General features: G+C 38.1%; 1 protein-coding gene across 1 annotated transcript in view; it reads left to right on the top strand.

The window, feature by feature from the left end:
• Positions 1–17,932, top strand: part of Gnptab (N-acetylglucosamine-1-phosphate transferase subunits alpha and beta) — a 78,300-nt gene extending 60,368 nt beyond the window's left edge. Inside the window, exons 14-21 of the mRNA XM_046429430.2 lie at positions 1,387–1,586; positions 1,809–2,028; positions 2,689–2,802; positions 5,966–6,051; positions 6,314–6,412; positions 10,076–10,243; positions 14,191–14,281; positions 16,531–17,932. Of these exons, the coding sequence (XP_046285386.1) occupies positions 1,387–1,586; positions 1,809–2,028; positions 2,689–2,802; positions 5,966–6,051; positions 6,314–6,412; positions 10,076–10,243; positions 14,191–14,281; positions 16,531–16,608 (1,056 nt within the window). The 3' untranslated portion in view covers positions 16,609–17,932. The remainder of the gene's footprint in view (positions 1–1,386; positions 1,587–1,808; positions 2,029–2,688; positions 2,803–5,965; positions 6,052–6,313; positions 6,413–10,075; positions 10,244–14,190; positions 14,282–16,530) is intronic.
• The last annotated feature ends 3,132 nt before the right edge of the window (positions 17,933–21,064 follow it).

The following is a 21,064-nucleotide window of genomic DNA, read 5'->3' as shown; positions in this document are numbered from 1 at the left end:
CCTATGGAAACTTGGAGAGCAGTAGGAATGACAGATTTGTGAGCAGACAGTTGCAGCAATGAGATAAAGTATCTCAGTTGAGATCCAGGTAAGGAGTCTAAAGGAGAGCTTAGCTCTGCCTAAGGTATGGGGGGCAGCATCCAGGAGGAGTACCCCCTCCCCCACCAGGAGTTGACAGACCAGGAGAAGTCACATGATCCAGTATGGGAAGGAAAGAGGCAAAGCCACAAGTGCCTGATGAAGGGGGAACTTGTGTCTCATTCTCTCAGTGTTTTCAGGAAGTATCTTATTTTCCTTTAGGCATTTACTGATCATTGACTTAAGGGCTGCCTAGTTCTTGCCTATGTTTAGTTTTCACACTTTTCTCTCTTTCCTTTTTTAAAAATAAAAAATAAAAGATTTATAAAAGCACTACTATAGGCTAGTGATAAAAATTGCAAGCAGTGCAAAAATATAACATTAAAAAGGATAGAGAGTGCTCTTTCCTCAATCTGTGCCCTTGAGACAGCTATTCTTCATAGTTTGATGGGTACTCTTCTAAGGTTTTTCTGTAGGTATGCAAACATACAAGCTATATTGTTTCTGTTTTGCAGCAGTGAAATTACACTGTAAATACAGTTCCCTAGAGTTGCCTTTTGATTGAATAGTATGCCGGCAAACTATGCCTGTCACTGCCATTGTTTGTTTTAATGGCTGTAAATTATTTCCAACGTTTTGCAATGAATATACTTGTACATGTATATCTTACACTTAGCAATTCAACCTACAGAAATAAAAATTTACTAATGTAGGTAGAATTGCTAGGTTAATGTATCTGGTTTCTTATAAACTTTAAATATATCCCAAAATATTGCACCACTTCACACTGGAACAAGCAGCATACTGGAGTATTTGTTGCTCCACAGGCTAACCAACACCAGGTATTGTCAATTTCTTTACTGGATTTTTTTCAGTCTGGGAGGCAAAAATATTTCCTCTTCTGTAATGTGTCTTTGAATTCCTTGCCAATTTTCTTTGCCCATTTAATTCTGCCTCTTACTGGGTTTGATTTTATAATCTTAAACATTGTTGTATGTGAAAGCAAATTTGTTTCTAATCCTTATGTTTAAAACTCAGTTATTTGATACTTTGAGATCACCAGCACAAAATAGCTTGATATTGAAAGTATTGCCAAATTTATATGTAAATAAATTTTCTAAATGTTGCATGAATTGGCTTCAAAATCGTATGATCAATGACTAGTCCTTCAGGAACACCCTGTAAACAGACCTCTCACACAACTGTTATTCTCAAGCCAATGTTGGGAATTTCAATGCCTTTATCAGTTGGTAAGAAGGTACACTTAGCACTGAGTATAACCCTGAGTTATATGGAATTCTCCTTCAGGAAGAAGAGTCATTGAAGACACAATTGGCATACTTTACTGATAGCAAACATACTGGGAGGCAACTAAAAGATACATTTGCAGATTCACTCCGATATGTAAATAAAATTTTAAACAGCAAGTTTGGATTCACATCTCGGAAAGTCCCTGCACACATGCCTCACATGATTGACCGAATTGTTATGCAAGAACTGCAGGATATGTAAGTCTTACTTGTGTTTGAGTTATTTGCCTATGTTTAGAGCTAAAGATACTTGAAATTTTCCTGTTCACTGTGCAAAATTTATAGCTCTAATATTGTGTGACTGATATTTTTAAGGATATTATCTAAATAAGAAGAAAGAAAAAGATTCTATGTTCACAGATGTTAGCTACCATATATATTTTTATAATCCAAAGCTCACTATATGTTATATTTGGACAGGTTCCCTGAAGAATTTGACAAGACGTCGTTTCACAAAGTGCGTCATTCGGAGGACATGCAATTTGCCTTCTCTTATTTTTATTATCTCATGAGTGCAGTTCAGCCACTGAATATATCACAAGTCTTTGATGAAGTTGATACAGACCAATCTGGTGTCCTATCTGACAGAGAAATCCGAACACTGGCTACCAGAATTCATGATCTTCCTTTAAGTTTACAGGTCTTGTATTGTTTTAGTCTAAACTTTGTGACATTTTAAATGGAAATTATAATTCTGATAGTCTTTTTTTCTGCTCTGTATTTTGATTTAATTCAAGTAAAAGTAATTCTTAACATTTAATGAGGATTTTGTAATTTATTGGTTTTAGGTGCCAGAATTAAAAACACTTTTGAAGTTCATATTTCATGAGATTACTTTCTGTAGGTTTGTATTAGGGATTATCTTCTCCTTATCTGGGGAAGAGCTAGGGAGTGGGTACCTTCTATAAGATTCTTGTGACAAATTCATTTAGGGCCTTTATGCATAGATGACCCATGATCTCAACCAGACTCCTCCATTATGGCATCCTGTAGCCCAGGAGTAGGAGACTTACTAATGGAGAGTTATAAGGCATCTCCTGTCATGACCCCTGTACCATCTTGTATAAATGTGTGTCTTAGGCCAATATGTTCCACCTGGAGATGAGGATGAAATATTTTTTCTTGCATTCTCATTCTGCTCTTTCTTAGCTTGTCTTTATGCCTAAGAATTAGATTTAAACTGCCTTGTAAGGATAGTATTTAGGTCATTTTTTATAGAGACTTTTACATGACTTTTGTTTTTTAAATCCTAATCTTATAATGTATATAACAAGTTTATATTTTTATTTTGCTTTTTTAGGATTTGACAGGTCTTGAACACATGTTAATAAATTGCTCAAAAACACTACCTGCTAATGTCACTCAGCTAAACCATATTCCCCCAACTCAGGAAGCATACTATGACCCCAATCTGGTAAGTGGCCTGGGTTTCTCTTATGTACACTTATATCAGGTGTTATTTACAACATTTTTGTAAAGCACATCAAGAAATAGAGGCAGGCTCTGTTTTCTTAAGTATCTGGAATAAAGTAGTAGTGCATATAATCCAGAATTATTTATATCTTGCTTTGGAATCTTTCCTTCCCCATGAGGATTTAAGCTGATATATTCAGATCAGTTGCATATATTCCATAAACAGAAGTCCTCGACACCAAGGATGGCAGCACGTAGCCTGAGAGCATTCTCATTGGCCAGGGAGAACAATCCAGGGGTTAAACATCAGCCAAAAAAATAGCAATTGGATGGACCAGTGCTGGCACTTTCTCAGTCTTGACCAGTGAATGGTTTGCACATACACACTGGAAGGCCACCTGGTTGAAGTAATTGGAGGACTATTGATTGTAAGACACACTTCAGAGAAGTTAAAAAAGGGGAAAAAAAATGTGCATCTTAGAATTGATGAAAGGGAATAATACAGACATTGACAAATTGTTTATAATTAATTTTTACTAATATATGGAAAAATGCTTACAATATAAAATTCGGTGGAGAAAGTGCTTAGTATCATATGCACGGTATGATTTGAATTATGAAAATCTTCCAAATACCCTGCCCCACCTCAACAAACATAAACATACATACCCCTAAAAGTAACAGAAGTGACAATAGGTTAAATCACAGGTAGATTTTAATGTCCTTTTCTTCTATGAGTATTTTCTATAATGAGTAGCTTTTGCTTTCATAAATAAAATTAATTGTTATTTTAAAAAAATGTACAGTCTTGGCAAGTCTTCAAGCCACATATAAGTTATTGTTAGTGACTACAGATTAGACACTTGTAAAAACTATAGAGAAGAGTTATAAAATCAGTTAAAAATTTTATTCCTTAAAGAAAACTATTCATTTAGCATTTGGTGTGCCTGTCAGGAGTTGTTTCTCATGCGCATGTTCAGAGAGCCCAGTGGAAACTCACTCACAAGGAGGAGTAGTGTGATGAGTGGCAGCCACTGATGAGAGAGGTGGAACAGCAGCTGTGGAGGCACGTAGACCAAGCATAAGTACTAGCAATCATGCACACGTAAGTCAGGTTAGCATGCGACTTGGGCAGGTGTACAGATTTGTGCTAATTAAAAGCCAATTCTCTAAGTATTCTAAAACTTTAAACTACAAAGTCAGTGAGGTCAAGATCAATAGAGCAAGACTCATTGTCAGCCACAAAGGAATTCACTCTAGTAAGGTCAGCAAATGGGAACCAGAAGGTAGAGAAGGAGAGTAGTTCTGGGTGTGGGTTTGCAGTAGGCCTCAGGCACAGCTGATCAGCACTCAGGCTGGTGAGAGGATAGCAGCTCCTTGGTGTGCTTTAGGGTTTCTTCTGGATGTTCGACATATCTAGAAGGATAAAATAGTTAAAGCTTGTGAAAAAAAATGTAAACTCTATAGACTGTTTTATAAATGTTAGTAATTGTTTGCTAACAATAGTGTGTTCTCAATCATGAAAATGGTATATATGTCATCATGGTAGGTTATTTTGCTACCTCCAGAGAGAATAAAATCAATGTCTTAGAAATTAGATTTCACATTCTCAGTTACAAAACTTTTAAAACAATAACACTTTTCTGTTTTCTGAAAACAAAACTCTAAACTGTAACCTAGTACAGTTAACTCTGAATCATAGAGAAGTCACTGACCTAGTTTAAAGAAACAAATCAAACATTTGGGTATTTGTCAAGATAACTAAATTTTTATATATTATCAGCGATCTGGGTGCACTATTTCTCTTTGAGAGAGAAAGTAGACATCTGGGTGCTCCAGGCTACCCTGTCTTTTCCTTTATCTTCCTTGTGGGCACCCCTCAGTGTGGTTAAGATAGAAGAGGTGGAAAGAGGAAAGACTGTGGGACTCCGAAACTGCTTCCCCTTGGCCTTTCTTCTTAACCCGATCCTCTTTGGTCTTCAGTTTTTTGGGGGATGATTGAGTCATTTCTTAAATAGTTTACATGCATGAGCCTCAAGACTAAATTATAATCATTAGCAAAGCAGCCTTACTTAATTTTTGGCCACTCACTTCCCTCAGAATACACTTAACCCGTTTTATTTTTCCCATCCATCTTCATTTTTTATATCTTCCTTTCATTTGTGTTTCTTTCCTTCACTGTTTTTTGTTTAGTTTGGTTTTATTTTGTTTTTGTTTGTGGTGCTGGGAATTAAACCCAGAGCCTTATGCAGGTGGGGCAAACACAAGTACCACTGAGCCATATTCCCAGCATTTCCAGTTCTTTCTTTTGTAAAACTTCTAGTCAGACTTTACCATTACCAGATACTGGAACTTGTATTGAACTTGTAGAAATGTGCTCTTCTCTAAGGAAAGATTATAAGCACCTAGAAAATAGACATTCGTCTTGCCTCTTGGTGGCCAAAGTGAGAGATTGAGAGATTTCAATTTTCCTTTGAAATGTATACATCTTTTTTCATTTGCAGAATATTATTTTGTTTGCCAAATTTCTGGCATGAAATTTAGAATCAGAAAATATCCTTTGAGAACCAAAAATTAAGTAAGGCTGCTTTACTAATGATTATAATTTAGTCTTGAGGCTCATGCATGTAAACTGTTTTAAGACATAAGTAATTAGTTACACTGGCAGCATTAATTAACATTACTTGAGTGAACTCATCCAAGGCATAGGCTTCATTACTATAATTAACAGATTACATGCAGGATAAGGAAAGTATTTTCTAAGTAGAGTATAAAATCACTAAGTTTGTTTGCGAGTATCATATAGACTAGTTCTCTCTGATTATAGAACTATAATCACATTATACTTCTATAGGTTATAGCTACAGGTTATAACTTCTAAACATCAATTTATTTTGGATTAGAAATTGTCTTTTTGAAAACATTAAGATTTTTAAACACAATATAGTGTAATGCATATTAAAATAAAACTTTATTTGCAAAAACAGCTGATTAACCAGCAGGCTTGTAACATACCAACATGATGTTTTTTTAATATTCCATGAAAATATTCATCTCAGTGAATATAAGGTACCCCTTACATTTTGCACCTTAGGTGAGTGTCTGCTCACCTCATCCTGTCTCATCCCTGATGCAACATCTGACCTACTTGTATTTCCTCACAGCCACCGGTCACTAAAAATCTAGTAACCAACTGTAAACCAGTAACTGACAAAATCCACAAAGCATATAAGGACAAAAACAAATATAGGTGAGTAGTGCATATATTTTCTCTTTGCTTAGTTTAATACTAATTTCCAAGGTCTGACATTTTCATAATTTTTTCTATATTTTTTTCTTTCCAGCATTCTTTTAAAATTTATTTAAGATTGTTTTCTTTAGTAATACTGAAGGTCCAGTCATCCTGTGGATTCTGAGTCTGCTAAAGTTTTAAAAAATGCTCTTTTTATTGAAATTTTGTTTTTCATACTCACATAAATATTTAGCCTCTTTAAATATGTTTTGATAATCAGGTTTGAAATAATGGGAGAAGAAGAGATTGCTTTCAAAATGATTCGTACCAATGTTTCTCATGTGGTTGGCCAGTTGGATGACATAAGAAAAAACCCCAGGTACTGATTTTCTTTAAATTATTTTTTAATTATGCAAATAAACCTGACCGAAGGGCAACAGGACCAGAGAGAAGAGATTAATTTATTTCATTTCTGGGCAGAAAGGCCTAATGGCGGAGTTAGTGTTTCAATCTGGGGCTTAACTGAGAGGTGGGAGTGGCAAATTGAGATGGGACACCATGTGGAGGGGTCAGCCTGGACTCCTAGGAGTGGGAAACATGAGTTGTCAGTGAGATTGAAGGGCAGGCCTCTGGTATCCCCAGAATTATTAAAGGGGCGCCTCCAGAGCAGTTGTTTGGGTGGTTAGGTTTATGTTCACAATTCAAAGTGAAGTTCAGATGAACTTCCAAGGACAAAGAAATGCTACCATAAATTTTATGTGAAAATTAATCTGATAAACTTCAACCATTCTTTGAGATGAATACATTTTGAGGTTTGCATAAGCTTTGAAATTCAGCCTGACCCTAGCTGTTGTTTTGATGAGTTTATAAAAATTAGTTAAAATTTGCCTGCCATTCATTTGTCATGATCAGTGGGCAGCAACTGAGCCAGAGTGCTACAAACCTGCTGGGTTTTTATCACATTGCCCAGAGGACCATCCTCACTGCTTCATGCATACATTTTGAAATAAAGTTCCAGAGAAACAAAAGCCATTTCAGGAGGATAGTGGAATTCCAGTGCATCTGAAGAGTGGAGGTAGCTGATGCTCTCCCACATGGGGCCACCGTGATCCTTACAGGATTGTATATCAGTTGGCTGTGGCTTCATCTCCCAAGAAACAGGGGGGATTGACTTCAGTCTTCTCAGTAGTTATTTAGTCCAGCGTCATTCAGCTCTCTGTGGACCAGTCATCTGATAAATAACTGAGCTTTTCTTTGGGGATCAACATTTATTGACTAGTACTGACCATAACAAGTAAAGCAGTTCTTAACCATGAGGAAAACATCTGTTAAAATTTGCATTTTTTGAATTGTTTGTTTTCACTTTGGGGCGAGTGGGGAGACCTTGGCATATAAAATAAACACCTTTCATTTCAGAGTTTCGTTTTTTTGCAGTGCTGGGAATGGAACCTAGGGCCTCTTGCATGATAGGCAGGCCCTCTACTACTGAGCTACATCCCAGCCCTACTTCTGAGTCTTTTAAATGCCTTTGAAAGTATTCAGTTTTGCCTCCTTTAAATGGAATTTTAATTATGAATGACCAGAGATGTATAATTTCTAGACATTGTAAAATGATAATATTTATTTTAGAAATACCATTCTTCTAAAGGAGGGAAAGGAGAAAGATATTGGAATTTTGAGAAAATTAAAAATATCTTCAGTGTTTATTTTGTGTCTTTGGTAACCCAAGAAACTATTGATATTTCTACAAAATATTTCTCCCAAGCGCACCATAAGCCATACGATTAATAAATAAATACCCAGCTGCAAGTCTCTTTGTGTATGCTGTATGTTCCTCCACCTGGGATGCACTGCTCTACTTCTTAAAAATTAATTTTAATCTTTAGAATCCATTTTGATTGGGATATAGAATTCCCCCTATTCGTCTCTTAGACACTAGTGATTCGTAGAACTGATATGAAAATTTACCGTTTTGAACTATAGCCTGTACTTTTGTGTCTCTGTGCTAGTTTGGAAATGGTTGGGTGAAAGAAACTATAGCCATCTCTGGCACTTAAAGGTATAGGGCTTTAGTTAAAAGATGGCAAGCCAGCCGTCCTTGACAGTGGTTGCCAGACCTAGCTCCTCCAGTGTTTCTGAACACGTAATTTTTAATTCTTTGTTTAGTTTTACTTTTATGAGGGCTCACTTTAAGACAGGCATGGAAAATCAGTGTTCAAACTGACTTGAACTTAAGGATATGCCTATGCCTTTAACAGAGTCTGGGGTTGGCAGGGTCCAGCCCTCAGCTCTGCTTTGGCTTCTTAGCTCTGCTACCTCCTGCTGTGCTGGTGGCTTCATCTGTAGACCACAAAACCATGACCACACATCCAAAACCTTCAACAGTGACGTACAGGCCCTCTAATAGATAGCCTTTATCCAATTTACCAGTTGCCTCCAGATGCCCCTGATAGCTGCCATCTGTCTCTGTGTGTTTTAAATCTAGGATACAATCAAGGCTTTTGATATAGCTCTTGAATATCCTTTGATTTAAAGAAATCCCCCAAATTAGGGAATGCATGTAGAGTGGACTTTCAATAAGAATTATTTTATATTTGCTCATTTCATCTAAACCAACCCACCCCATCACCACTCCTGAGTGATTTTAAGTAAATCTCATTGTATCATTTTATCAATACATTCTCTAGTATATATGTCTAAACTATAAAGATTCTTTAAAATATAACTGCAATAACCATTTTCACTATAAAAAATCAGTAGTGATTTCTTAATGTCAGCCAGCTATCAGTGTACACCTTTCTCCACTGTCTTTCGTAAGTATTTATAGTGGTTTTATGTTTGTTAAAGTGGCATCAGATAAACTCATTGCAGCTAAATCTGTTGATTTTCCCTTCATTTCTTTTTTCTAAACTACTATGTGTGGGGAGTGGGTATATGAAGAGATCTGATTCTGTGTTCTGTAAATTTCCTACACTGTGCTTTTCTAATCAGTTCTTAGTTGTTTAGCATGTTTTTATATACCCTGTATTTTCCATGAATTGGTAGTTACATCTGAAGCCTTTATTAAAAATTTCATTAAATCTACTTCAAAAGTGTCATTGGACCCACCTTTTTTTTTTCTTCTTTTTTGATACTGGATATTTAAGCCAGGGGTACCTTACCACTGAGCAACACGCAGCCCTCTGAGATAGGGCTAAGTTGCTGAGACTAGCCTCAAAGTTGTGATCACCCTCCCTCCCAAGTAGCTGGGATTATAAGTGTTTGCCACTGTGCCCAGACCCACTATTTTAATGGTCCCTTGACGTAGTGACTTTTATCTTGAAGAGAACTTGAAAGGGGAAGCACCACTTTAATCTGCATTTTGCAGACTACAGCTAGCATATTACAGCTTGGTTAGAGACATTAATTAAAAACCGTCCAACTCATAGACTCTGTAGCTATGAGGCATGGTGTCTATCTTAGTTATCTATATGACCATTTATAATATAACCATCACTTCAGGAAACTTGGCTTTAGGTACTTAATAATTTTTTTCTTAGCTGCTAACAGAATATTCCAGTCAGTATGCACTAATGGAAATCATTAATTTACTACTATAGCCAGAAAACAGATAATCTTTAAGATTATCTACCTCAGTTCTCTTATTTCACAGATGAGGAATTTCTGGAGGAAATTTTTACAGAACATTACTTCCCCAGAGTCATCAGAAGATGTACCAACTTGGAACATAAGTCCATTTAAAATACATTAAGAGCCAGGCATGGTGGCAACTATAATTCCAGCAATTGGAGGCTGAAGAGAAGGATCACAAGTTGGAGGTCAGCCTGTAGTGAGACCTGTCTCAAAATAAAATAGAAAGGGCTGGGGACATAGCTCTGTGGTAGAGCACTTTTCTACCTGTGCATGACCCTGGGTTCATTGTCCAATAATAAATGAATGAATGAATGAATGAATGAATGACATTTGGAATCCACATTGTTCAGTTTGTCAGGTCAGGATCAAGTTCATGATGACCATTAACTCTGGCTCTCTATTATTTCAGGAAGTTTGTTTGCCTAAATGACAACATTGATCACAATCATAAAGATGCCCAGACAGTGAAGGCCGTTCTCAGGGACTTCTATGAATCCATGTTTCCCATACCTTCCCAATTTGAGCTGCCAAGAGAATACCGAAACCGTTTCCTTCATATGCATGAGCTGCAGGAATGGTAAAATCTCATTTTTCATATAAAAGTGTGTGTGTGCATATCTTTATCTTAAATAAGTGAAATTTCTTTTATATGTTATTTGCTATGTAATTTTTTTTGTGTGAAAATACAGTTATAGGGGGCTGGAGATATAGCTCAGTGGTAGGGTGCTTACCTAGCAAGCACAAGGCCCTGGGTTCCCCAGCACTGCAAAGAAGAAAATACAGTTATCGTTTTTATTGTGTTTAATATTTGAAAAACATTTAATGTCACTTCAAGGGATTGAAAAAACTAGGTGGCTGAGTTTTTCCAGTGTAATTAGAACTTCGCTTATTTATTCAACGGTTTGCTGATCAACATAGGAGTGGAAAGAAATTTTGTTTAGCACAAAATGAGAGGCACATTAAGTCATTGTGGGCCAAACTGGAGGGTCTGTCTTTAGGAAAATGGAATTGGGCTAAGTCCTGAAGGCACTCTCAGATAATGGTGGGAAGGTGTCTACAAGCCAAAGGTTAAAGAAGAAAATGATGAGGGTGGTGTGGCTGCCAGGCTGACTCAGCTGGATTCATGTGCTGGAAAAGGTGGGACAGAAACCTGGAGAAGAATTAGGAGCCCATTTGGTTAAGTGTTTAGAAATTATCTGATAGAGTTGTGAAGGGATGAAAACCAGGGAAGACAAGCATCAATGACAGTATTTTTTTTTTTTTTCCAATTGAAATGAAAGTCATGTAACCCACACCTCACCATTTCTAAGAGCATGATTCGGTAGCATTTAGGTCATGTATAATATTGTATAACATCTCCCTAGTTTTAAAACTTTTTCATTACTCCCAAAGAATTCCCCATGCCCATCAAGCAGTTCCTCCCCTTTGCCTTTACTCTCAGCCCCCGGTAACTCTTAGTCTGCCTTTTCTCTCTCTAAGTATGGGTTTGCCAGCTCTGGATGGTTTTTTTGTAGAATGAGGCTGGAGCTAGGGAAGGCCCGATTCAGGAAATCATTGTTTTCAGAGCTTCCAGTGGAAATTATGATCCAGGATAGACTGTTAACAGCAGAGAGTCCAGAGAGTAGGCGAGAGTCAAGAAAGAAAATGCGGGAGTGTTACTTAGAGGGCCTGAGGAGAAAAGGCAGCCATCAAAAAAGATACTTGAAGCAGCTCCTAACTGTCTAGGGAAAAGTGCAAGTCAGACTGATGTGGGCGTTGTTTTTGCTTTCTGCTATGGTTGATTTTTCAGTCTTACATTTTTTCATTAGTTATCTGCTGTGGGAATCATCATTACCTATATTGAGTGCTAAGTAACAACACTGTTCTGAAAGCTTTCTGTCCATGTTTTCACGTAACTTTTCCATCGACTGTGTCTTTGTAACTCTTGTCCTCAAGGGATCTGGAGCATGGAGCTAGGATATGGCCTACACAAGGCATCTTGGCTTATGACTAGGGTGCCCATGTGGGAACCTGGGCAGCCCACTTCCCAGAGCCTGGTCCAGCACCTGCCAGGCCATGTTCCCCCATATCAATACCACAGTCTGACCACGTCAGAGTAGTGCACGTGCACTGAAGTCCTAGCTGTGTACTAGACTCAGCAATGAAAGGTACTGTTGAGTGATGCTCAACTGAAATAGCTGGCAACTAGCAGGTTCCGCCTGACTCTTCACCGTCTGCACATCCCATTGTATTCCAAAGTCACTTTGTACATTTACTTCTCTTTTATCATTTATTCTCTTGCACTGCCAACATTTAAATAGAAGGATAATTTAATCTTTTAATTTAGGAAGATTTTTGACCCTTTGCCTGCCTCCCTGTGCCAAGCACTTAGAATATAAAGACAAAAGGCATAGAGCTTGGAGGTCCCCACAGTCTATCCAGGGATCCAGACACCAGGAACGTGGCTGACTTAGTGTACTGAGTGTGACTATGGGGTTCACTGCTGTTGGCATATGAAGGAGGGAACAGCAGATTGTGCTGGGGGAAGGTAACATCTTTTTACCTTTTTTTGAATTATCCAAATGACTTTTCCAGGTATGGAAGAGCACTTCTAGTAGAAGAAATGGCATGTGTTAAGGGAAAAGAGAGATTTTTGGAAGCCCATACCTGATATTAGATCTTTTTCTTTGTATGATAAACGGTACAGTTGGCAGGTGCACTGCTGATATAGGCACATTTTAATTTTTCATAAGGAGTTGTTACTGAATCATGGATCTTGTTCCCCAGAGGTGACAAGGAATAGCTTCTCATTATTTTCATCTTTAGCTCAGTGGAGGAAGCTCTTTAGATGGTCCTAAGTGTTAACTCTCTAAATCTAGGCTGTGACTAAATTTACCTTCAGGGGCCCAATTGAATCAGGAAATTGTGAGCCGAAGAGTCCTCTGAGACGACTCTTTGATTCTGTGTTGTGTCAGTAACACAAGTCAAGTGTGGATGTTCTTGTCATCCTCTGATTTAGGGCACTGGTTGCTCTTCCCGTTCACTTCTGTGTCATCCCTCACTCTGACCCACCAACCCAACTCTTCTTTCTGGAAACAGTTGTCCCTTTTCTCTTTCCTTTTATGAGTCTCCTGTCATTTTTCATCCTATTCCCACAAAATGCCTGACTCCTTTCTGGGATCAGCACTTCTGCACTGTACAGCAATCTCTGATGTTTGCCTCTCCTGCTTGACCGTGGATCCTTTTTAGGGATGCAGGTAGTATCTTGCTGGTTTCTGGTTCCTTCCCAGCACACAGTAGGTTCTCAGTGATGACTGATTGCGGGGGCACATTAGCTGCCTTATAGCCGGTGCTTCTTAGCTCTTTAAAGAACACGTGGATTCTGAATGGCACTGTTGACACCGGAGTTGACTGAGCTGGTTGTGATCCTGGTAGCAGATGTAGGAAAGGAGGAAGAAGAACTGTGGAGGGGAGAGTGTGAGACTTAAGGTAGAGTCTTCCACTCCAGCAACAGTGGTAAATGAGAACCTGAAACTCAGAACAGAGGCCTGAGGATAATTATTACCTTATCTTCCAAACGTTATGTTAAACATTTTAAATTATTTTTCATAACAAATTATTCATTATTTCCAAATTACAGGTGAGAAATCTGTGTTGTGCTGCTTGTCTTTGTCCCCAACATTCTTTTATCTCTGGGTCCACTTGGTTCTATCTTAAGAATGTCCCTTCCACAGCTATTTCTTTGAATGTCTCTTCTCAATGACCAGGGCCAGTCTCTCCTTCTTTAGTCATGCCTGGACTAACACTGGACTGTGTGGCTTGGTTATTCACTTATCCTTCAAGTGGTGACCAGTTTTACTCCAGTTGTGTCACATGCCTCTGTCCCCTGCCATCCCATCCACTTTTCCACTGGTTTTATATGCAGACCCTACTACAGGGTTTCCCAGAGCTGCCAGTTCCACCCTCATTCCTGCAGCTCAGCTGTCCTTCAGGTCTCAGCTGCAACTCTGCCCTCTGCCAGACTCTTTCCCTCCCCGCTTCAAAGCTGAAGGAAATGTACCATCTCAGTGGGGCGGTCCTCCTTTCTCTGAGTTTTTCCTCAAGATCTTGGTTTTGCTGATGCACCTGTTTGTCTGTTGGTTGTGGTGGTCATAATGGCTCTTAAGGTTTCTAAATATTTTTGCACTGGTACTTTATATTGTTCCTCTCTCTGTATCTCAGAAGTTTTTTAACAAGTGATTAAGTGAATATGAACAGATAAAAGTGAGTTAAAGAGTGATTTTGTTTAAACACCACAATTTTCTTTTGAAGTCTTCTCTCCTGCCTGGATAACTTCTAGTAATCTGGTACAGTATTTTTTACCACAGTAACTAATCTGAACTCATGTTGGAACTATATGTTATGTTAACATTTTTAGCCATGCCTGTAAACCATGTTTTTGCTTTTCACAGCATTGTTTTGTAAAAACAGTATATAAATTACTCTTAACTAATGACAGTGAAGCCATATACAGAAGTACATATTTTCTTTCTTCTGTCTGAACAGGAGGGCATATCGAGATAAGTTGAAGTTTTGGACCCATTGTGTACTAGCTACTTTGATTATATTTACTGTGTTCTCGTTTTTTGCTGAACAGGTAAGTTTTATATATTTTACATAGGTGTTAGTATTTCTTGGTACATTATTATCTGAGTCTTCTAGAAAATAATATAAATTCACAACTAGAACATTTTAAATTGTTAGCTTATAGCACATATACCAATATGTGAAATATATTTTATAATATTTAGGCAGTCAGTATAAGAGATTTTTATTCATATATCTTCTAAATCCATTACCTGTCTTCTTCTTGCCTGGCTCTTAGTGGATTAACTTGTACACTTCGAGCTAAAACTGAAAAACTCTACTTAATTTTAACCCAAAACCTGCCTAGAATCCTTGTCTGATGCTAGTTTTTATGGGTCTCTGATTTTCTTTCTTTCTCTTTTAACTTTCCTGAAACAGCCTCAGCATCTTCTCTTCAGATACCCCTGGGTGTGTGTGCCTTGCATACACAGGTAGTATACCTCCCACTTCAGTGAATTCCTGGGTTCCCCTATCCCCGCCCCCTCTGCTGTTTTAGTCCCTTACCGTTAGGCTCGCCTCTGCGCCCACTCTCAGCTTCCTTGATGTGAAGGTCCTGAAGACGTAGGGATGAAAAGAGAGGGATAAGAGAATCCTCATTAGGCTGCAGGTATGAAATGCCCTGAAGAAAAAAGATTGAAGGAGGAGAACGACAACTGGGGTGACCTAACTTGTGTGGAGCAAACAGCCCCACCTCAGTCTCTGGTCAAGGTGACTATTGAGTGACCTTTTCTAGTTGTCATTCAAAGGAGATGTACACCAAGTTTACTTGCACTAAGAGAAAAGAGGTGCCTAAAAATTGAGAGCTTTAGAATAAACACTGAGCTTCCTGCCACTGATGGAAGGAAACTCAGAAAATGGAGATCGGACAGGTAAGTAGGATGGCAATTTAATACTTACTCATCTTCAGGTTCGCATATTTTGTTCCTGATATTTTTGTTGCCATTGTTCCTGGCAGGTAAAAATCTTACAAAAAAAAAAAAAAAATCTCAGAAAGACTACTTACTTTTAGAATAGGAGTCCATTGAGAGATTTATGAGTCTGCTCTAAGCTGTCTAAGGATAAGGAAAAAGAGGGAGCTGGGACGAAAGGAGCCACTAGGGGGCAGTGGAAGGAAACAGGAAGGTCAGTCTTTCCTGGGTCCTTCATAGGAGCAGAAAACAATGAACAGAATGAAAGAGGTAGGAGGGAGAAAGGAAAGGAAAGCCTCTAGTTATCCTGCTTTCTAGCTACTTGAATCAAGCTCCTGTTCCCTGTCTTCCTACCACCAAGAGGAACAAACCAGTCGATACCACCTCTTCCTCTGCTCAAATCCCATGCATCAACTAAACCACAGTGGTACATGCCCTTGCTCCAGCCTCCCAAGGAAGCAGTAACTGGATCTGCTTGGCAGGAGAGAGGGAGGCAAAGCACACAAGAGGGATCCCAAATGGAAACCATAAAGAACATGGTTTGCCCCCCCCCCCATAAGGGCTAGGTTTTATTTTTAATTTTTATTTTAATTTAGTTTTATTTTTCATTGGTTCTTTTTAGTTATACATGACAGTAGAATTCACTTTGATATAATTATACAAGCATGGAATATATCTTATTCTAATTAGGAACCCATTCTTGTGGATGATCGTTGAAACTTTGTTGTAGTGTTGGTGACATTTTTTTATTTCAATGATAGCATGGGTAACTGTGTTCATAAGGAAAAATGTATTATTTATCCCAATTCTAAGCTACTAATTTACAAAAGAATTTTTATATTACAATCCTTTCATAAATTAGGTACTTTCTTTATTTTCAAATGATTTTTGCTAAGTATAGAAAAAACTGTCAATAGGGTTTTTAATATAGATGTATTTTTAAAATTCTGCCTTATACCTGCAGTCATTAAAACCCAGAGAGTGTCTTACTGGTTACATAGAGTCCATTCCCTTTGGTGGAAAGACTTGACAAACAGAAATCTTGAAAATAAATGTCTGGTAATAGGTTTACAAAAATCTATAGTTATGGGTTTTAGAAAAATGAAGTGTGGGCCCAAATAATTTTAATCCTCTTGGGTCTGTTTCTGAACATATACCTAGGCATATTGATCCTACAAAATTAAAATTTGCTTTTGTTTCAGGGAGGAATGAGGAAACTTGTTTTTTGACTTTTTTACATATAAGACTATGGAAATGATTAAGGACAAATGTCTCTCAGAAAGTTGGATGCACTCACACTCATTCATCAGTATGGAAAATTGAAATTTATTTTCTGTCTTCCCTTGTTTAGTTAATTGCTCTTAAGCGGAAGGTGTTTCCCAGGAGGAGGATAAACAAAGAAGCCAGTCCCGATCGAATCAAGGTCTAGAAGATCTTCATTTGAATATCACCTACCTCAGAATTTACTGAGCATTTTGAAACTCAGCATCACTGAAGTGTCTTTGTGATGTGATGTGCAGCCAGCGTGGCCCAAAGAAGGGAAAATATTCAGAACCATACTGTGCTGTGGCATGAATATAGCCCACTGCCCAGGAATTATTTAATCAATTCCAAAAACTTAGATGTGGAACAGCTCTGAACTGATTTTACTTCTAAAGCATTTGCTCATGGACCTGTCATCTTTTTATGAAAACCCTCACGGATACGCTGCTAATTTCCATCTGTAACCATTGCAAGCTAAAGGAGAAGCCCAGGCCAGCTTGGGAGCAATTGCTGAGAGACCCCCGTCTTTTCATTCCAAAGCCTTTTTCTATAGTTTTGCACTTTTGTTTTTCTTTTTTCCATTTCTCATTTTTCAGATAAGTAGCTACTAAGTTAACTAGTTATTCTTGCTTCTGAAAAAAGTGAATCAAGATGTCTAAACGTGATTTTATAGATGCTATTTAAATAATGCAGTTAATATCATCTCTTATTGGCAATATGCAAATTATTGATTTTATTAATGTGTAAGTGGTCTTAAACCACTAATAACTACTGAAGAGCTCAGTGACTGACATTGGAAATACTTTGTGCTTGTTTACTTTAGTCCCTATGAATACTGTGATTTTGTGTGCAGGCCTAATTACAAAGGGCTAGAGTTAAGTAGCAGTGCTACTTACCAGATGTAATTATGTTTTGGAAATGTACATATTCAAACAAAAGTGCCTCATTTTAGACATAAGTAGTTCTGATGGCATAGGCACAGTACCTTGGTGTCTAGTTTAATACTCATCAGTATATTCCAGTAGCTCTCTTTCTCTGAATTGGTTTTGTATAAAGCAAGGGTCAACAAACTTTTTCTGTAAAAGGCCAGATAGTAAATAATTTCAGGACACAAATGTCTCTATCACATATTGTTCGTCATTGTTTTTATTTTTTTAAGCAGTCCTTTAAAACTGTAAACCCTGTGTTTAGCTTGCAGCTGTACAAGAACAGGCCATAGGCCAACATTGGCTAACCATTGAGGATTAGTATTTTTTATGTCTGGGGTAAACCCTGAAGTTTAGCCATGTTTTGTTATATCATTATACATTGGATTTAGGGAAACCTAATTCCATGAGTCCTGTTTGAAATTTGACAGGTATTTTAGATCATGATTTCAACAGTATTCTTCCACAGTGGCATACATTTTGTAAAAAGAACTTGAAATGTAAATACTGTGTTTGTGCTGTAAGAGTTATGTATTTCAACAACTGAAGTCTCCTAAAAAGTTATATTTGTCTGATGCTTTGATTTTTAAACCTTTGGGGATTTATTTTTAATCCATATTCAACAAATTACTTTAGTGCCTACATGGTGTGTCAGACTCTGCACTGAATACTACTGAAATTAAGTGGAAAGTAGGGTGAAGACAGGAATATTTTAACACACTGGAGAATATTGTTTTATAAGGAGAAGAGAGGTTCAAAAGGAATTTATCATATGGTCAAATTTTAGGAGAATATGTGGGTTTCATTGTAAAAGCAAAGAATTTATTCTTGAAGTTATAGAGAAATGAATATTTGGGTTTAATGGAGATTTATGCAGTTAGATGAACATAGACCCCACCTAACTAGGGGTTTGACAATGGGATGGATAATAGAATCATAGAATATTCATGGGATCATTCATCTAATGATTCAGCAGAATATTAGCACATATGAACTTCAGAAGCTGATGAGTAGTCTGTGTCCTTAAATTTTTTTAAGGCATCAGAACCATTAATTCAAATGAAATTCTATAGAAAGCCAACGTGTCTTAGGCTGTTTGTGTTACTCCAACAAAATACATGAGATTGGGTAATTTATGAAGAACAGAAACTTATTTTCTTATAGTTTTGGAGGCTGGGAAGTCTAAGATCAAGGTGCCAGCAGGTTTAGTTGGATGAGGGTAGTCTGCTTCCAAGGTGACACCTTGGAATGCTGTGTCCTCCTGAGGAGGAAGAACACCATGCTCTCACATGGCAGAAGGTGGAAGGACTAAAGGATGAGCTCTCTATGGCAAACCCATTTATAAGGGAATCTCATCCCATGCATGAGGTCTTATCACTTCCCCTAAGTATTACTTGCCTCTTAATACTGTTATTTTAGTGATTAAATGATCAAGTTTGAACATGAATTCTAGAGGAAATAAAAACATTCAAATCATTGTGTTCTGTGATACAGAAGAAGGAAAGCTGCTGTGCTATCTGAATACCCCTGTGCCTCCAAACCCCAGGTCCTCGAAGGCAGAATTTCAAAACCACTGAACCAAGCCTTTTTTTAAAATCAAGGGCAGTAAGGCTGGGAGTACTACCTGACTTGGCTCAGTTCTCAGAGCCAGTCAGAGGCAGAGGTGGGACTGGAACCTAGATTGTCTTTTTCCCATCCCTTCCAGGCCATGCTGCCTCCACAGGGCAGTGGCACATGTGGGTGATCACACTCTATGTGGTCAGATTGCAAGGGTTCAAGGTTTGGACCCTACACATGGTTTGCTAGGATTCAGCTTACTCTTCTGAAATGTGGGAATGAATACTGGTAGCTATTTCATAGGCCATTGGCTATGATTAAAGGAAATGACCTATGCAGCGTACCCAGGACGGTGCCTGGCGATCGTGTCTGCCTGGCAAGTGCCAGTGAATGTGTTAAGGGGTTGAATCTAGGCCAGAGGTGGGGCTCCTGGTCCAGTCATTGAGATGAGAGGATTCTACTACCCTTCACTAAGAAAGTAATACACTTTAATTAAAAAGAAAGATTGCCACCCACACTTTATTTCTTCAAATATGTTTATTTTTAGGGGTCAGGAATATATCTCAGAGGGAGAGCACTTGCTTAGTATGCATGAGCCCCTGGATTCTATCCCTAGCACTCCAAAGATGGAAAAAAAAAAGAGCATTTACTTTTAAAATTATTTCTTCACATATCTAACAGATCAAAGATTTAAAAATAAACTGTAATTACTTCTCAAGTCAAAACATTTAAGGAAGAAGCAGTACCAATCCCACACAGATTCCTCCAGAGAGTAGGAGAAAAAGAAGGAAAACACCATTGAACCATCCTCTGAGGTGAGCATAACCCCAGCCCCAGTGCCTGGCTCCAATCCCACAAGGATACCACATATACATTATACCCCACAAGAAACCCATATAGAACACTAACTAGTTGGCTTCAGTTACTCCCCAAAAGAACAACTTTTAGGACAAAGCTGGATCTGTTCCAGGAAGACAGGATTCGTCCAACACTTAGAAATCAGTGCAATTCACTGTATCAGCAGAACCGATAAAAACCACATAACAGTGTCAACAGAGTTTTTCTTTTAACAAAATTATGAAAATTTTAAAGATATTAAGCACCATGAATTCCCATTTGTCCAACAGTTATCAAGGGTAATTTTTTCTCTGTTGATATATTTTAAAGTAAATCCTAGACTTGAGGTAGAGACACGAGTACAGAGCATCTGGTGGTTGAGGTGAAGGGGGTGTCTTGGTCCTCTAACTGCTCTTCCCTCCCATTCCCTGGTAACAGCTGCATCTCTCTGAGTACACTTGGTGTGCTAAGTGGTTTATGTTCATAATTTCATTTCATCCACATCTCACACTCATTTATCAGTGAGAAAACTGGGGCCTCTTGCCTGAATCCTATGTACAAGATCTTTCAAAGGACCATAGCACTTACACAAATGTTGCTTTTATTTATGGATAAGTAGTGATCCATTGAATTCTATATTCTAAATCCGCTTAGAATTACTCTGTTTTCCTGTATGATTAAAATGAGACAGAATAGTAAGGTCTTTTTGAAAAACAGACTATTCATTGAAGCGAGTGGAGAAAAGCTACACGAGACACGGTGATAGACTGAGAGAAGATCATCAGATGAGACTACAGAAAAGACAGCTGAACCGTGCAAAGGCCAGGTGGTACAAAACAGGATTGGTGCTTGGGAAAACTGCATGATGCTCAGAACGGAGAGGCGAGAAGGGGCGTTAATGTGAAAGGCTGAAGATCCCTGCATGACACATCAATTGTGTTAGTGTATCTGAGGAACCTCCGAAGGCTTTGGGGCACCACCGAGTAGGATCTGGAGGTAGATCTGACTCAGATTCCCCACTCTCTTGCTGAACTTTTCTAATCTATGACTGGGGATAATAAAACCCAGATAGTAGGTTTTTACAGAACTAGAATGTATATAAAAATTCCTGCATTTGGAATGGGATAAATAAGTGATAGCTACTAGATGACAACTGGAGATTATGATCAGGTTTTGATTTTGGAACAATTACCAGCAGCAAGATAGAGAATGGGATAGCAAAAGAGCAGGTGAAAAATGATGGCCTAAATTAGGGCAGCAAAGTTGGGATAGATGAACCCTGTAATGACTAGAACTGAAAAG

Source organism: Marmota monax, unplaced genomic scaffold, assembly GCF_021218885.2.
Source record: "Marmota monax isolate L192 unplaced genomic scaffold, Marmota_monax_Labrador192_F-V1.1 WCK01_AAM20220418_F8-fsc00051, whole genome shotgun sequence".
NCBI classification, from domain to species: domain Eukaryota; kingdom Metazoa; phylum Chordata; class Mammalia; order Rodentia; family Sciuridae; genus Marmota; species Marmota monax.
Note: the sequence above shows the minus strand (reverse complement) of the source record. Positions and strands in the feature narration are given on the sequence as shown.